At 50.0% G+C, this 17298-nt stretch overlaps 1 protein-coding gene across 1 annotated transcript in view; it reads left to right on the top strand.

Annotated features, from left to right (window-relative positions):
- The window catches only part of LOC129401808 (zinc finger protein 239-like), a 34576-nt gene that overhangs the window by 4052 nt on the left and 13226 nt on the right, over positions 1–17298 (top strand). Inside the window, exons 2-3 of the mRNA XM_055124680.1 lie at positions 2008–2108; positions 2250–2368. Coding sequence (XP_054980655.1) covers positions 2008–2108; positions 2250–2368 — 220 coding nt within the window. The remainder of the gene's footprint in view (positions 1–2007; positions 2109–2249; positions 2369–17298) is intronic.

Genomic DNA, 17298 nt, shown 5'->3' with positions numbered 1-17298 from the left:
TATTATTATTTTTTTTTGCTTTTTGGGTCACACCCAGCGATGCTCAGGGGTTACTCCTGGTTTAGCACTCAGGAATTACTCCTGGAAGTGCTTGGGGGACCATATGGGATGCCGGGGATAGAACTCGGGTCGGCCGTGTGCAAGGAAAACGCCCTACCCGCTGTGCTATCGCTCCGGCCCTATTTTTTAATTTTTATTGAAACAGCGTGAGAGCAGTTACAGAGTCTTTTGTTTAAGTCTCGGTCATACAATGATGAAACACTCGACCCTTCACCAGTGCACATTTTCCACCACCAAAAACCCCAATATCCCCCCATCCCAGATCCTCCCCCTCATGAGTGGCATATGATTTCTTTTTTTTTTTTTAATTTTATTGAATCACCATGTGGAGGGTTACATAGTTCTCAGGATTATGTCGGTTATACAATTCTCAAACACCCTTCCCTTCACCAGTGCCCATCTTCCATCACCAACCCCCCCAGTATACCTGCCGCCCCCTCCCACCTCCCCAGTCCCCACCCTTGTAAGTGATGTTTCACTTCCTTTACGCCTTATCTCGATTACATTCCATGTTTCAACACATAACTCACTACCGTTGTTGGGGTTTCCCCCAAAAAAGAAAAGCAGTCCTATTGCCAAGGAGGCATTTGATAGTTCTCCACTGCTAAGAATATAGAGATATTAAGTCCCGCTGTTTGTTACCTAACTTTTCTTTTTCCCCCTTGCCCCGCGCCACCGAGTTCACGCCTGTTTAGTAATCGCCACGCTGCCTGACAAGGGGAAAAAAAAAACCGAAAAGGATGGTTATTTCCCGTCATCAGCAGGCGTGGGGCTCTGGCTTAGTTGATAGACTAGTAGAGTATCTGCAAGCAGTTTCTGGAACCAAAGGTCTTGTGCTGGTATCGGCTCCGGCTCGAGATTCCACCAGCGTCCCACTGTTCCATGTACATAATTTTCCCCTTATATCCCATTCCCACGCCACCAGGTCTGTTTGCTTAATGGACATCACACTATGTTTGACACCACGCCGCGTTTCTTCCCGAGAAAAAAGGGTATTTCTTCTCAGCCGGCGTGGGGATATAGCTTAGTTCAGTCTAGAGAGATGGCTACCACTTTGATTGCCTTCAATATTTCAGCAACAGACTATTCTTGATAGGATCTCCCACAAAAGTCCGACCTGTTAAAGAGGAACCATTACATATTGCTGATGCTAAGATGACATTAGGTTTTGGGTTTGTGTATAAAGTCCAGGGAAAGTACAACCAGAAATAACATCACTACAAACTTTTACCCTTATATGGTGCTCATAAGATGGAGAAACCTAGAGAGAGGCTCGGTGTCTCCATTTTGCGCTCAGGAAAACCGCGGACCCTGCGCTGTGCTCAGAAGGAGTTGAGAGAGAGAGAGGTTAAAAGAATTGGGGGATGCCCGGTTCCCACTGTTTCAGCGCCGTGGGGTCTCTGGTCCCGTGCCGGAATTAGTTCAGTGGGCAGCTTGGAGTCCAAGGGCGCTTCCTTGGGCTCTTCCATCGTGCTCGCTCCGCATCAGGATCCAAAAGGAAGCCGTGGCATATGATTTCTATGTTACTCTCTCTCTGATTTGATTACATTCCACATTTCGACACCAAATCCACCATTATTATTTGGGATTTTACCCCAACACTCAGATCTGACGAAAGGCAACATTAGACAATTTGTTTTCTATTGCTGGTTATGCATTGCATATGATGATGTGGGACTGCTATTGCAGGCGCACGATTTTGGAATTGCGAAGTTTTAATAATTAAATCCAGAAGGATTTCTGCTAAAAGTCACTGTGTTCCGAGCTTTGTTTCTGAGTCTCTGGGATCATGGCAGATAAGAAGCTCGATCAGCAGCCAAAGGGCTCATTCGTGGGTGGTAACTTGGGGTCTGGTAGGGGTGGGGTGGGGGAATGGACTGGCTCTGCCCCCATCCCATGAGGTCCCACATTCTTCATCAATGCGGGCCCCTTCCTGGTTGTCCCTAGGCCTCTGGAAGATGGTGGCGGCAACCGAGCCGCCAGGGGAAAAAGGCCAAGGCATGAAACCCATTCCCACCTGGGTGGTCCGGTGCCGGAAACCTAATCGTGTAGTCCAGACACATTTCTGCCAAAAGCCACTGGGTTCTGAGCTTTGTTTCTGAGTCTCTGAGATCATGGCCGATAAACAGCTTGATGAGCAGCCAGAAGGCTCAATTTTTGGGTGGCCTGTCCGGCCTGCACCCCTGCAGTTCTGGAAGGGCCAGGCTGAGACCCTGCTGGAATTCAGCGCCACCCAGGGACGCGGCCTGCAGCTGCTCGAAGTGGCAGACACCTGCTTCGGACAGTCGGACCAGAAGTTTGGCTTCCAGTGTGGCCAGTCCGCTTCAGTAGCTGAGAGTCTCGGGGGTCGTGGGAGGGGGGACAGACGGAAAGACCCCACAAGAGCACTGATGGTGCTGAGGCCTCCAGCCGCCCTATTTATCTTCTGCAATTGCCTCAAGGTCAGAGAAAACGAACCTTCTTCCTTCTTCAGCCCCGGGGGAAACCCCAAACCTCTCCCCTCCTCTCTTGAGTGGGGGGCCCAGCTAATATTTAGCTGGAAGTTTAGCACCCCTACACCCCATAAAAAGGACTTCCAGGGGCTGGAGCAATAGCACAGCGGGTAGGGCGTTTGCCTTGCACGCGGCCGACCCGGGTTCGATTCCCAGCATCCCATATGGTCCCCTGAGCACTGCCAGGAGTAATTCCTGACTGCAGAGCCAGGAGTAACCCCTGTGCATCGCCAGGTGTGACCCAAAAAGCAAAAAAAAAAAAAAAAACAAAGGACTTCCAGCTTGGAGCTGATACAGGGCCCCCAAACCTGCCTCCCTGTCCTATCCCCCCAAAACTCTGGTGCTTCCGGACCTCCTTGTTGACCACTGGGTTCCCTACTGGTCAGCCCGAGATGGCTGGAGGCTTCCCCTGACATTTAAGGGAGCAGAGCAGGTGGGGGTTCCCTGAGTGTTGGAACTAAAGTCGAACTCCAGAAGGAACTGGGGACCCCTGCAAAGCTGTGTGCCCCCCTCCCCCACCGCCTCAGCCCCATTCCAGATGCTGCCCCACCCCTGCTTCTAACCCCTCCCCCAATCACCCAGCCAGGTCAGGAGGTGTGGCCTGGGGAGGGGTGGAGTGGGGGTTGGGAAGTGACCCTGGATCCCATGTGCCACTGTCATTCTCGAGGGATCCCTGGGCCAAGAGGAGGCCTCCTCTAGTGGATTCAACTCGCTTACACCAGCCAAGAGCTGGAGGGGATGAGAGAGTCCAGCTTCTTCCAGCACTGCCCGGGCCCTGCTGGGCCTTGGGTCAGAGAATAAACTGGTGAACTGTGTCCGGGTGTCCATGCTGCCTGGGGCTCACCCCACTCACTCTATGCGTGGAGGGACACCCAGTGCTCCAGAGCCAGCTGCCAGAGAGCGAACAGGGTGACACAGGAGAGGCTGTGCCCTGCCGCAGGACCATCCCTCCAAACCAACCTGTTCACAAGGTCTCCAACCCCTCAGCCCCACACTAGAGCCCCCCACATTTCTGAGGATTCCATCTCCTTCCTGAGAGTTTTGGGGTTCCTAGACATATGAGAAGTCCCAAGCCCTTTGTTCTCCATGGAGGAGGGTGACAGAGGCCAGATTCACCTCCAGCATCTCCAGATGTCTGGGGTGACGGTAACAACGGTCAGAAATACTGGGGGTGGGTTAAGAAGAATTTTAATTAACACTGTAATAATGAGCCTAAGACTGGGCAATCGGGGCTGGAGTGATAGCGTGTAGGGCGTTTGCCTTGCACTCGGCCGACCCGGGTTCGATTCCCAGCATCCCATATGGTCCCCCAAGCACCGCCAGGAGACATTTCTGAGTGCATGAGACAGGAGTAACCCCTGTGCCTCACCGGTTGTGACCCAAAAAGCAAAAGTAAAAAAAAAAAAAAAAACTGGGCAATCTCCTTCAATGGAAATTCTAAAAACATTATTTCTGCCTGCCGAAGATAACGATGTTCAGGGATTCCTCCGGGAATGACTCCTGGTGGTGCTTGGGGGACCCTATGGGATGGCGGGGGTTGAACCCGGGTCGGCTGCATTCAAGGCAAACGCGCTACTCGCTCTATTAGAGCTCTGGCATGGAGGATTTTTTTTGGTGTGGGTGAGGGTGTGGTCCCACAGGGTTCAGTGAGCCATTGAGTACCTGAGATTGAACCTTGGGGGCCACGTTCAGGGCTAGATTATTTTGTTGTTCTCTTTGCTTTGAACAAGAAGAGTTCTGAACCCACTTTGCTCTGTCTGACCCAGCCCTTTGGAAAGATTTCCTATTAAATTCAACCCCACATGCTGTCTCCTCACGTTCTGAGGGTGACCCAACCCTCTTCTACAAGGAAGAGGGGATATGGATACAGCAAGATACAGATCAGAAAACACCAAGTTGGGGTGAGGGAATCTGCCATCAAGGCTCTGACATTGTTTTGCTTTTATTTGCTTTGTTCATGGTTTCAGGTGCACAAATCAAGCAACACTCAGGGGCTCTCTTGGGTGTGACTCAGGAATCACTCTGGCCTGCTGGTGGGACCGTATGGAGAGCCAAGAGAGAACCAGGGTCCTGTGACTACAGGCAAGACCCTTAACTGCTCTGCACCCACTGCATAGTCCCAAGGGCTTTTTTTTTGGGGGGGGGGTCACATCTGGCAATGCACAGGGGTTACTCCTGAATCAGGAATTACTCAAGAATCAACCCTGGGGAGCTGGACCAATAGCACAGCGAGTGGGGCGTTTGCCTTGCACATGGCAGACCTGAGTTCGATTCCCAGCATCTCACATTGTCCTCCGAGCACTGCCAGGAGTAATTGCTGAGTGCATGAGCCAGGAGTAACCCCTGTGCATCGCCGGATGTGACCCAAAAAGCAAAAAAAAAAAAAAGAATCAACCCTGGCGGTGCTCAAATGCTCATATGTGATGCTGGGAATCGAACTCGGATTGGCCGCATGCAAGACACACGTCCAACCCGCTGTACTTTTGCTCCAGCCCCAAAAAAGGGCTTTCTTCTTTTTTTACCCCCCCTGGGTCACACCCGGCGATGCACCGGGGTTACTCCTGGCTCTGCACTCAGGAATTACTCCTGGTGGACCATATGGGATGTTGGGAATCGAACCCGAGTCGAACGCGTGCAACGCAAATGTCCTACCCACTGTGCTATCCCTCCAGCCCCAAAATAGGGCTTTCTTAAGGATATCTTGAGCGTGGGAAAATTCGGGCTCCGGTAGTTCTTGTGAAACGCCACAAGATGGTGCTGTGGGAGTTTCGGTCTCTCCCAGGCTCCTTTCTCTAAGAATTTTCCAACCTTGGCTTTGCTTCAGTGTTAAGTATAGGGTAATTCAGGATCAAGCATGCAACTTCCACAGGTGCAGCTGAACTCCCAAAGTGGGGTGAGGGAATTCGCCATCAAGGGACTGAGGGGGCCTTGTTTTTATTTTCTTGTTGGTTTGTTTGTTTGCAGTTCGGGCCACACCCAGAGATGCTCAGGGGACATTCCTATTCTGCCCTTAGGAATCCGGCCAGGCACGACTGGGGCACCATATGGGGAGCCAATGGACGGATGACGGCCCTGTGAAGGCAACGGCAAGGGTTCTAACCCCTCAGCTCCCGCAGAACTGGATGAGGCGGTGTGCTTGATCCTTAATTACCCCATACCTAACACTGAAGCAACCCAAGGGAGAAAGTTTTTAGAGAAATGTCCCTGGGGAGGAACGGGAACGCCCACATCGCCAACTCGTGGCATTTCGGAGGAACTGCCGCGGCCCGATTTTCCCAAGTTTAAGATTTCCAGCCCTTTGCTTTGCTTTAGTTTTAGGCATAGGGTCATTAAAGATCAAGTAAGCCTTTTGGCTGCTCCAGAGGGAGCAGAGCAGTTAGGGCTCTTGCCTGCAGTCACAGGACCCCGGTTCTTTCTTTGACTCCCCACAGTCCCAAACAGATTCGCCATGCAGGAGTGATTGCTGAGTCAGAGCCAGGAGAACCCCTGAGTGTTGCTGGGTTTGTAGCCCCCAAACCATGAACAAATCAAATACAAGAAAACAGCATCAGAGCCTTGATGGCAGATTCCCTCACGCCAGCTTGGGGTGTTCTGAGCTGTATGTTGATATATTCATGCCTCCTCTTCCTTGTAGAGGAGCGTTGGGGCACCCTCAGGACGTGAGGTGGTGGTATGTGGGGTCGACTATAACAGGAAACCTTTCCACTCAGACTATAACAGGCTGAGTCAAACTCAACGTGGCCATCATTTTCACTGCAACACTCACCTGAGTTAACCAACATCCAGGAAAAATTGAAAGATGTTTATTACAGATCCCAGGGCTATGAGGAATGGGGATCAGGCAGCAATGTTCAACATTGTTATCAGCAATGAAAGGTCACCCTAGTGCCTGAGGCAGAGAGATTCACTTCTCCCATATCCAGGGGCGAGAGAATAAACAAAGATGCTTTCCTCTGGGAAATGAAAAGACTGACATTCATTATGAATGGACATTTATTTATTTATTTATTTTTGCTTTTTGGGTCACACCTAGCGATGACAGGGGTTACTCCTGGCTCTGCACTCAGGAATTACTCCTGGCGGTGCTCAGGGGACCATATGGGATGCTGGGATTTGAACCCAGGTCGGCCGAGTGCAAGGCAAACGCCCTACCCGCTGTGCTATCGCTCCAGCCCCGCGAATGGACATTTATTGTAGATTCATCAGTGTGTCTAAATTTTGACATAAAAGCAGATACACAGGTCTAAGCAGCTAAGAGGATAATTGTCCAGTTGACCAGCCACCGATGTTTTACCATACTCTCAGCAGCTTGCTGAAGGTACAGAGACCCTCTGACGTAACAAAGATTCCAAATGAAGGAGCCAGAGCAATAGTACAGTGTGGAGGACATTTGCCCTGCACTCTGCAAACCCAGGTTCAGTCCCTGGCATCCCATGGAGTGCCCCAAAGTGTGCCAAGAGTAATTCCTGAGTGCAGAGCTAGAGTAACTCCTGAGCATGACTGGTGCGGCCCACAAACAAAAGTTGTTCACTTTTAGAGGCCCTGAAACCCATTAAAGTGATTGTCTTGCAGACAAATGACCTGGGTTGGATCCCCAGCACCCCACTGGGGCCCCAGTCCTGCCAGGAGTGATCCCACACTACAGAGCCTGGGGGAAGCTCTGAGCATTTCTGGGTGTGACTCAAGACAAAAAAAAAAAAAGAAAGAAAGAAAACATCCATTAAGGGTTTGGGGCAATAGTACAGCAGGTAGGGCATTTGCCTTGCATGCAGCCAAGCCAGGTTCAATCTCTGGCATCCCATAGATCCCCCAAGCACCGCGAGGAGTAACTCCTGAGTGCAGAGCGAGTAGTAACCACCGAGCTTCCCTGGGTGTGACCCAAGCAAAAAAGCAAAAAAAATCATCCCTCCCCTACCCTTTTCTGTACTTCATAGCTCCACAACTCCACCCTTACCAGGTCCCGATTACTTTTTCCTGGTCACCTGGTCTAATTCCTAGGCCATCTTTGTGCTCCCCGCAGTGCTTCCTTATCTGGAATCTGTCTAGTTTAGAGCCTTTGCCCAGGAGCTGACGGCCCTGGGGGTCAAGGAGCCATTCTGGGCAGAGTCCTGGGAGCCAAGAGCAGGTTCAGGCCAGGGGCCTTCTTCAGCCCACTGTTATCTCCCCGCCCCCAGTTGCCCATTCTCTAACTCTGATTGGATGACAGTGAGAGCAGATGAGAAGAAAAGGGCCAGTCAGATGGACCTAGATGACCTGGTGCTCCACCCTTCTGCTCCCACTGGCTCACATCCTTCCTAGTCCTTTCTGACCTCAGGTAGCAGAAGGCTCAGGAAAATATCCAAACAGGCTCTCCCAGAGACTGATGAGATCCTACAGCATGCCAAGGCAGCCTTTCAAATCCTGAGCAAAAAGCTAGGAATAACAACTGAGCACTGCTGGGTGTAACCTACAACTAAACAAACAAGTTTGTTAGACTGAGTTCCTCTGGCTTTGACCAAATGGATGCAGATTAGAAAGTGCTGGAAGGCCTGACCTCCAGCAATCACTCCCCAAAGAAACAGAAACAGCAGCATCAGGACCCAGGTGTGAGATGAGGCATTTTAACAACCCAGGGTCACCCCTCACTAGGCACAACAGGAATCGGGAAAGAGCGGGGCTGGATAGAGAGGGCAGTGGAGGAGCAATGGCCTGGCAGGCGGCCAATCTAAGCTAGATCCCCGGTACCCATGGGGTTCCCTGGCCACTGTCAGGAGTGATCCCTGAGCATCGCCGGGTGTGGGTCCCCCACAAGTCCTGATAAAAAAAAAAACACCTCCAAGTTGTTTTCAGAAACCCCAGGGAGCAAGGATGATAGTACAATGGTTAGGGAACCTGTCCTGCACGTGGCTGACCCCAATTTAATCCCTGGTATCCCATAAAGCCCCCCATCCCACCTCGAGTGATCCTTTGCTCAAGCCAAGAGTTAGCCCTGAAAACAGTGGGTGTGAAACCCCCGCCTCCAAAAAATAAAGAAACCCCAGCACTCAATGACTGTGTGGGCCCTGTGCCCCCATGAAGAGACTCCAAGGTAGCACAGTGCCCGGCATACTTGTGGCCCAGAATATAATCCTGGGTACCTCCTCCCTCACCCAGCACTGCTGGGTGCAGCCTGGGGCCTTGAACACTGGGGGGAACAACCAGAACTGTTAGGGTCACAGCTAGAGCTAGAGGTGCTGGCAGTGGCCCTAACACCCAGCTTTATCCAGGTGTGGCCCCGAATCAGGGAAAAGGAATTTAACCATGGACCCATCTGCCTTCCCGGGGAAGCCCCACACATGGGCCAGGGTGCCCAGAGACAGGCCCCTCCTTCCTGGCAGCCCCCTTTCGTGGCCCATTAGGAAAGAGGGCAGCGGACTACATGCCCTGGGCTGTGGAAAATGGTCTCGCCTGAGCCTCACCCACGAAGGCCAGGTGCCTGCAGGCCTCCAGCATCATGTCTCTGTACAGGCGCCTCTGGGCAGGATCCAGCAAAGCCCACTTGGCCCGGATGAAATTCATCACCAAGTCCTCAAAGGATACCGACTCCTGAAACACACACAGATGCCAGTCAGCAGGCCCCATCTACGTCCACAGGCGGCAGAGGCACTCAGGGGGGCAAAAGTAGTGCCTTGGAATCTACCTCAGCCGCCCCACCTGGGTTCGTGGGAATATTACAGTGGCAAGTGCTTTGAGCCATATCCCCACCTCCCAGACAACGCCTTACCCGGACACCTGTGGACAACTGGGAACAGGCCTTCTGCCCCGAAAAGAGTGACAAAGGTGGGGCTGGAGCAATACCACAGTGGGTAGGGCATTTGCCTTGCACACAGCTGACCCAGGTTCGATTCCCAGTTTCCCATATGGTCCCCTGAGTATCGTCAGAGTGCAGAGCCAGGAGTAACCCCTGTACATTGCTGGGTGTTACCCACAATGCAAAAAAAAAAAAAAAAAAGGTGACAAAGGACTTGTAAGTGTAGGATAACATAGCCTCAGGTAGTTTAGGTTTATTGGGTTACTCCAATCACAGTGCTCCCATTCTTTCTTCCTGTTCTGTTGACTTGTAAATACTGCTTTTCTCTTCTCCTTGAGTCCTTTACATAGTTTATTCAGAGCCAAGTCCTTTTGTATGGGCACAGGAAAACTGTAGCAAATGTTATTCTGTGGTCACCTGAGAGTCATTTGACTCTACATGATATTTTCCTCCTGGGCATCTGTTCTCTAGACCTAAACCTCAGCTGCCCTTACTTCCTAGCACCCCCAAAAGCAGGGTCCCGACAAGGGATGGGAAGGACCCAGGGCAAGCGGTGAGTTATGTGCTACCCTGGCATCGAGATGGGCCTGGACAAAGTGCTTAATGCTTAACTATAAGTAAAGAGCTTGGTCATGGACAAATGCTGTCATGATCCAAAAAGTAATATAACTAGATTCGGACCCTGCTACGGTAAGAAATGATTAATCTGGCCTGAGTGCTGTAGTCTGAGTCTGCAAGAGGTTACCAGGAGAGCTGCCCTACAAGCCTCAATGTATTTCTTAACTGTATTCATACAAAAATAACTAGAATTAAGATGTGAATAAGTTCTTGGACTAAGGAAAGGAGAAAAACCTTAAGAGGTATTTTTCCTGCTGACAGTCAGGAAGGGCTTTGGAATGCCGGCCCTCAGGAAGGGCTTTCTTGTGTTGCTTTTGCTACCTGACTGCGTGTAGCCCAGAGGGCCAGGTGGGAGAGACAAGTAGGGGGAGAGAGGAGTGAAAGAGAATTGAGCAGTAGAATCCAGAGAGAGGAGAGATTGTGAGCCGGGAGAGAAGGAGAGAGACTGGAGAGAATGGAGTAAACGGCAACTGATCAATCAACCGGCTTGGCCCTCGCTTCCTCTTCTGTCTGCCTCATGGCCCAAACCGCTCAGGCTGGGAGAGCGACCCGGGAACGAACCCCCTGAACACCCCGGGGCGGCCGATGCTGAGAGCCGCCGGGGCTCTTTTCCTGGTCACCCCCTGGCAGATGTTTTTTACAGTGGAATATTATTATAATTGATTTCAAAGATTGTTTCTCCAACATTCCGTTAAGGGAAGAGGATAGAGAGAAATTTGCTTTTACTGTGCCTTCTTTAAATAATGAGCATCCTGCTAAGAAAGATGTCAGTAAACTGTTGTGCCAAAGGGGTGATGAACAGACCGACAATGTGCCAATATTTTGTTAATCAACCATTGGATGCCGTAAGGACACAGTAACCTGAGATTAAAAATATCCATTATATGGATGATATTCTAATTACTGCTGAACGTCAGGCAAATTTGCAGAAGGATTATGAAGCTGCAATGTATGAATTAGAGTCATGGGTTTAAAAGTTGGACGATCCTGGTTCGATTCCCAGCATCCCATATGGTCCCCTGAGCACTGCCAGGGATAATTCCTGAGTGAAAAGTTAGGAATAACCCCTGTACATCGCCGGGTGTGACCCAAAACGCTAAAAAAAATTAAAAAAGAGAAAAGAAATAAAAAAAAGAAAATTTTAAGCAGATAGTGTTGCATACTTCACATTCTCCCTCTGGGATCCTAGTACAAGGAAATAATATTGTGGAATGGAGTTTTTTACGTAATAAGCCTACAAAAAAAATTGGCTACTTATGTGTATAAAATATCTCAAATAATTATAAAAGGAAAAAAGAGGACTAGACAATTAATAGGGAGTTCTAGTGCCAGATCCAGATCCAGATCAAGGCAGAGAAGGAATGATTTCCTGTAGACAGTATTCCATGTATTCTTGTATTAACCCATCTATGAGACTCCTCGAGGGAGGAAGTTTTTATTTTTCAGAGCCTGAGTAGTGTGAAATGCTGGAGACTTTTCATTGACCATGGGAGAAGAATCCAACGACTGGAGCACTTTGTCAAACCGATCAGCTATCTTTGATGGATCAAGATATTCCTTGGGCTGCTCATAGCTGCTATCATGGGGCTCATAACAGAGACCCCAAAAATGGCCGTGGCAGACATAGCTCTTGTTAGTACGAGACCACCCCTCAGTATTCAGAGAGACACAGAGTCCAGCGGGATTGCAAAACACACACCGAGACTTTATTATTCCAGCTAGCTGGGGCCGAGCTGTCCTGCTGAAGCGGGAGGCCAGAGCTCAACCCTGAGGGCTTACAGCAGAGGGTTTATACAGCCACCCTGGGCACACAGGCCTCAGGAGTAGGCACAAAGATAAACAATTCCAGAGGCAGAGATAAGTTTAAACAATTCATAATGAACAAAAGCACATAGGCAAAAACAGAAGTAACCTAAAATATCTCAAAATGAACAAAAGCATACAGGAACAATATATCAATATGAAATTCCCAATCCCATACATCCAGAAAATAAGGCATTCCCATAGATCAAGAAAGCATGGGGTCAGGAGAAATGGCACAGCTTGTAGGGCGTTTTCCTTGCTCTCTGAGACCCAAGTTCAATTCCCAGCATCCCATATGGAACCCTGAGCACCGCCAGGAGTAATTCCTGAGTGCAGAGCCAGGAGTAACCCCTGTGCATCACAGAGTGTGACCCAAAAAGCCAAAAAAAAAAAAAAGCATTTTATCAGTTAAACACTTAACAGTTAGGCACAGGATACAAGACAGGGATACATCAACTCCTGACTTTCCAGCTCCGTGTCTGTGTAAACACCAGTTAGTTCCTTTATTTTGTGTTGTTTTTTTTTTTGGCTTTTTTTTTTGGGTCACACCTGGCGATGCACAGGGGTTACTCCTGGCTCTGCACTCAGGAATTACCCCTGGCCGTGCTCAGGGGACCATATGGGATGCTGGGATTTGAACCTGGGTCGGTCGCGTGCAAGGCAAACGCCCTACCCACTGTGCTATCTCTCCAGCCCCAGTTAGTTCCTTTAATCTACTAGCTCAGTCATAAATCCTTCATGGCCAAGGCTGCTTCCCACCAAGTGGTACTGTTAAACCATTAGCTCAGTTAAATCATATATCCTTCCTGCCCTGAACTGTCTCCTACAAACCTTATGGCCAGAGTGAGAAAGGACAATTTCAGCCACTTCTCAACTCACCTCCCAGCCCTTTTCTATGGTCATACTGATGAATCTGCCTCTCACAACACAATGAAGGTTAAAATCTGTCCTAAATGAAAAGGGGGAGATGTTGGGGCTGGACTGAGCTATCAGAGCGAGCCCATGTAGACTGTACCATACTATGGACAGGAACAGAGGGACCCATTAAAATGGGCGAGATTTCTGTGTCCTGATTGGTTTGGATGAAGCTGAACATTTCCCCCCTTCAAGCTGCCTTCAGAAAATAATCTCAGCACATTGAAAGGGGCAGTTTTCCTTTTCTCAGAGAAGCCTGGCTGGTCATTGACATGCAGATCTCCTGTCTGATCTTTGACTTGATCACCTAGGCCTAATCCTTGACATTGTAGATTGCTGGCTCTGGCCCAGCCTAGTGTTTGAGATGTAGATTTCAAGTGCCTGCCCAGCCTTTTATTTGGGATGTAAATCCAAGTGCTTATCACCCAAGAAAGGTTTTGGTTTTGTATCTTCTTTCCAGAGGCCAAAATTACTGGCCTGCAGATGCAAGGAAACAAGGCATGTTTTGCTGCCTCAGTGTTCCTTCTGTAACTTCTCTTGATGCCATTGATGACATCACTGTATTGTGCCATTTAGAGGTACCATGATCAATAAAAGGAGATTACTGAGCTCTCTACCTTTGCCACAGAGTCAGAGAGAATCTGGACCCACCATGACATACATTTCTTCCGTGTTCCTTTTCTCAGCACCTGTGACTGCATGAATGTTCACGCAACAGTTTATGCTGAAGAGGAGTGTGCTACCATATTCTCTGAAAGCAACCCTTTGCTCCCAGTTATTTAAAATTTAGGGCTGGAGTAATAGTGACTTGGGGCAGAGGGGTGCTTGCCCTGTGTAGGGAGACATTTTACCTTACTGATCTTATCCTGTCACTATTTGTTTAATCACTAGCTAACCCCATGCCACACCTAGCAAAGGTTGCCACTCCTAATCTTACTGATCTTATCCTATCAACATTTGTTTATTACTAGCTAAATCCCGTGCCACACCCTGCATTTCTGTTGGGGGTCCTGGCACCATCTCCTCCCAACAGGGAGGTATAAATACTGTAACTGCCATAGAATAAATGCCTTTTCTCTCTCCTCCGGGCTCTGCGTCTGTTCTTTCGGCTGCGCCCTACGAAGGGTTCGCCCTGCTGAACAGAACGAGACCTCCACATCGACTTCCACACCTGGCGCCCAACGTGGCTGTCGAATTCACGGAAAAAGTGAGTATTTCTGAGGGTCGCCTTTCTCTTGGCACACACCGTGGTGCGGGAATGGCCTACTTACCCTCTGATTCCTCCATCCCTACCTACTCCTGGGAATCCCCAGTTAATTGCATCCTTTGTGTTATTTGCATCCTTTGTCTCGCTAATTTTATTTGGATCTTAAATGAGATTTTTAAGGGGAGAAAAAGTCAGCCATTTTCAGAGATTCAGCACCGTGTTTCCGAAATTGAGATTTTTTTGAGGAAAAAGTATGAGAGTTCAGAGGCTTCCTCAGTCTTTGGGGATGAGGCACCCCTCATGCAGGGGACTGACTCCTCCCGCGCAGAGGCACCTCCGAGACTTTATCCTGTGACTTCTGATATCCCCGATCCCTCTCCTCCGGAACTTAAATCCTTGCCCCTGGAGGACAAGGCTACCCAGGTAGATGAGGAGGAGAGGTGTAAGCTGGAGGACAAGGCTACCCAGGTAGATGAGGAGGAGAGGTGTCAGCCGTCAGCTCCACCACTCCATTATCTGTCCCATGACACTGCCTTTTTTAATCCCCCATACACCAGTGAGGCACCCCGCCAGCTTGCCCAGGACACCGCTGCCTTAATAAGGCAGGTGGTTCAAGAACTAGTGAGTGCCCTGCAGCCTTCTACCCTCTCCCAAGAATCTAGTGCAAATTCGGTCTCTCCTCCGCCCTGCCACACTCTAGCTTCAAAACCTATGGCTGCCTTCCCAGTTACCAGGTCCCATTCTCGGGCCCCCAAATACCCCACCTCTGCCACGGCTCCACCTGATGATGATCCCTCAGACAGAGAAGTTGAGGAGGCCGATCAGCCTGAGGAAGGGGCACATTCCCAAGAGGAAAATTCCCCTCAGGACGTAGCTCCGCAGGCACCAATCCGCCAAAGCTACCGTAGATTGAAATTCGAAGACCTGAAAGATTTAAAGGCTGCTGTCTCTTCTTGCGGCCCCACTGCTCCTTTTACGCTTGGCCTTTTGGACTCCTTTTGTGAGGGATGGCTCACGCCGAACGACTGGTTCTCAGTCGCTAAGGCTGTCCTGAGTAGGGGAGACTATCTCTTGTGGAAAGCAGATTATTTAGAACGATGCCAAGAAATGGCGTGCCGCAACATCGAGGCAGGAGGCTCTTCCTCATCCTGGATCTTTGCTAAATTTCAGGGTCAGGCACCCTTTGATTCTAATGAGGTGCAGGCTCAATTTCCCCCAGGGCTACTTGCCCAAATACATGTGGCTGCCCTCCGGGCCTGGAAGGCACTTCCCTCTAAAGGGTCGGTGGTAACATCCTTAGCCAAGGTTCGTCAGGGAGCTAACGAGCCCTATAGTGATTTCATAGGGCGCCTCACGGAGGCGGCTGAAAAACTCATGGGAAATGAAGAGACGGATAATGAGCTGATCCGCCATTTGGCCTATGAGAATGCTAATCCCATCTGCCAGGCCACACTCCGCCCCTATAAGCGTGGGAAGACCCTCTCAGAATACATTCGGCTATGCTCCGAGGTTGATCCCACCACCCAAAAAATACGGCATGCTATAGGGGCTGCCTTCAAACAGTTCTCTATTCAACCATCGAGCAGTCAGAACAAGCTGTGCTTTGGCTGTCGGCAGCCTGGACATTTCTTAAGAAACTGTCCCAATAAAAAATCGCGGCCCAGACCTAGAAGTCCTTGCCCTAAGTGCAAACAGGGTTTCCACTGGGCGTCAGAGTGCCGCCAGAAGGCCAGGCCGGGAAACTGGGCACAGGGCCAGCCCCAGGGCCCCCAGTCCGCTCCCTCTCCCGTGTCTGGGGCACCTCAGAATCATGGGCCGTTCAACCCATCGGCGTCCAGCCCCCAATTCGCTCCCTCTCCCATGACCGGGGCACCTCAAAATCATGGGCTGTTCAACCCATCGGCACCCAATCCCTCTGCAGAGCCATCCCATACTCAGCCGGATTGGATCTCTGTGCCACCTCCCGCACAATATTAGTTAAAGAACAGGGACCCCAGATAGTGTATGTCAACGCCTGTGGCCCTTTGCCATCTGGAACTTTTGGCCTAATTATTGGGCGAGGCAATATGCTCCCTCAGGGCGTGCAAGTACTCCCCGGGATTATAGATGCTGATTTTCAAGGGCAGATTGGAGTAGTAGTTGAATCACTCTCCCCATTTTCAGTCTTGGACGCTGGTGCGCGGCTAGCACAGCTAATACTCATTCCAATAACAACAGTACAAAAACCACCCCCAATGTCAGAGACTTTTGCATTTTTTGCCCAACGCATTCTTAATCACAAGGGCTTGATGACTTTAGAGATCAACGGGAAGGAATTTTTAGGTCTGATTGACACTGGTGCGGATGTAACGGTCATTGCTGAAAAAGACTGGCCAAAAAGGTGGCCCCTCACTCCCTCACTGACTCACCTTCAGGGTATAGGTCAATCCCAAAACCCTATGTTAAGCTCATTTACGCTTGATTGGCGCACCAAGGAGGGAAAATCCGGGATGGTACGCCCCTATGTTCTGCCCGGGCTCCCACTCAATCTCTGGGGCAGGGATATTCTTTCACAAATGGACCTTATACTAATTGATGCCAAGGGCCTAGACATGCTCCTTGCAGCAGGTTACTCTCCCGGAAAGGTTCTAGGAAAATACCTCCAGGGCACGCCTGCGCCGCTAGCCCTCGACCCAGTGAAAAATGACCGCGCAGGCTTAGGTTTATTCTCAGTAACTGCCACTGCTCCTCCTGCACCCCATACGGATAAGATCATATGGAAGTCCAATGAGCCTGTATGGGTGGACCAGTGGCCGCTTCCCACTGAAAAATTACAGGCCGCCAGGTTGTTAGTGCAGGAACAACTCGCAGCGGGACACATAGAACCCACCTCTTCCCCCTGGAACACACCCATTTTTGTTATAAAAAAGAAAAACGGCAGTTGGCGACTGCTACAGGATCTACGAGCAGTAAATAAAACCATGGTCATTTTCGGGGCGCTTCAACCTGGACTGCCGTCCCCAGCAGCCATCCCTTCAGAAATGTATAAGATAGTACTCGATTTAAAAGACTGCTTCTTCTCAATTCCCTTGCATCCTGATGATCGCCCCCGTTTTGCCTTTAGTTTGCCAGCTATTAATTATAAAGAGCCCATGCAACGTTTTCAATGGAAGGTTTTACTCCAGGGAATGGCAAATAGCCCCACACTGTGTCAAAAATTTGTGGCTCAAATTCTTGCTCCCATTAGGGCACAATGGCCCGACATCTATATGATCCATTATATGGATGATATACTGCTTGCTGGATCTGACCCACAGGCCACTATGCTCTGTTGCAATCAGGTGATCCGTGCGTTTACTCAGTCTGGCTTTCAAATTGCCCCCGAAAAAATTCAGATCGCTGACTCTTATACCTTTCTTGGATTTCGTCTTCAGGGGTCCCGTGTACTTTTGCAA

This window comes from Sorex araneus, chromosome 2 (assembly GCF_027595985.1).
Source record: "Sorex araneus isolate mSorAra2 chromosome 2, mSorAra2.pri, whole genome shotgun sequence".
NCBI classification, from domain to species: domain Eukaryota; kingdom Metazoa; phylum Chordata; class Mammalia; order Eulipotyphla; family Soricidae; genus Sorex; species Sorex araneus.
Note: the sequence above shows the minus strand (reverse complement) of the source record. Positions and strands in the feature narration are given on the sequence as shown.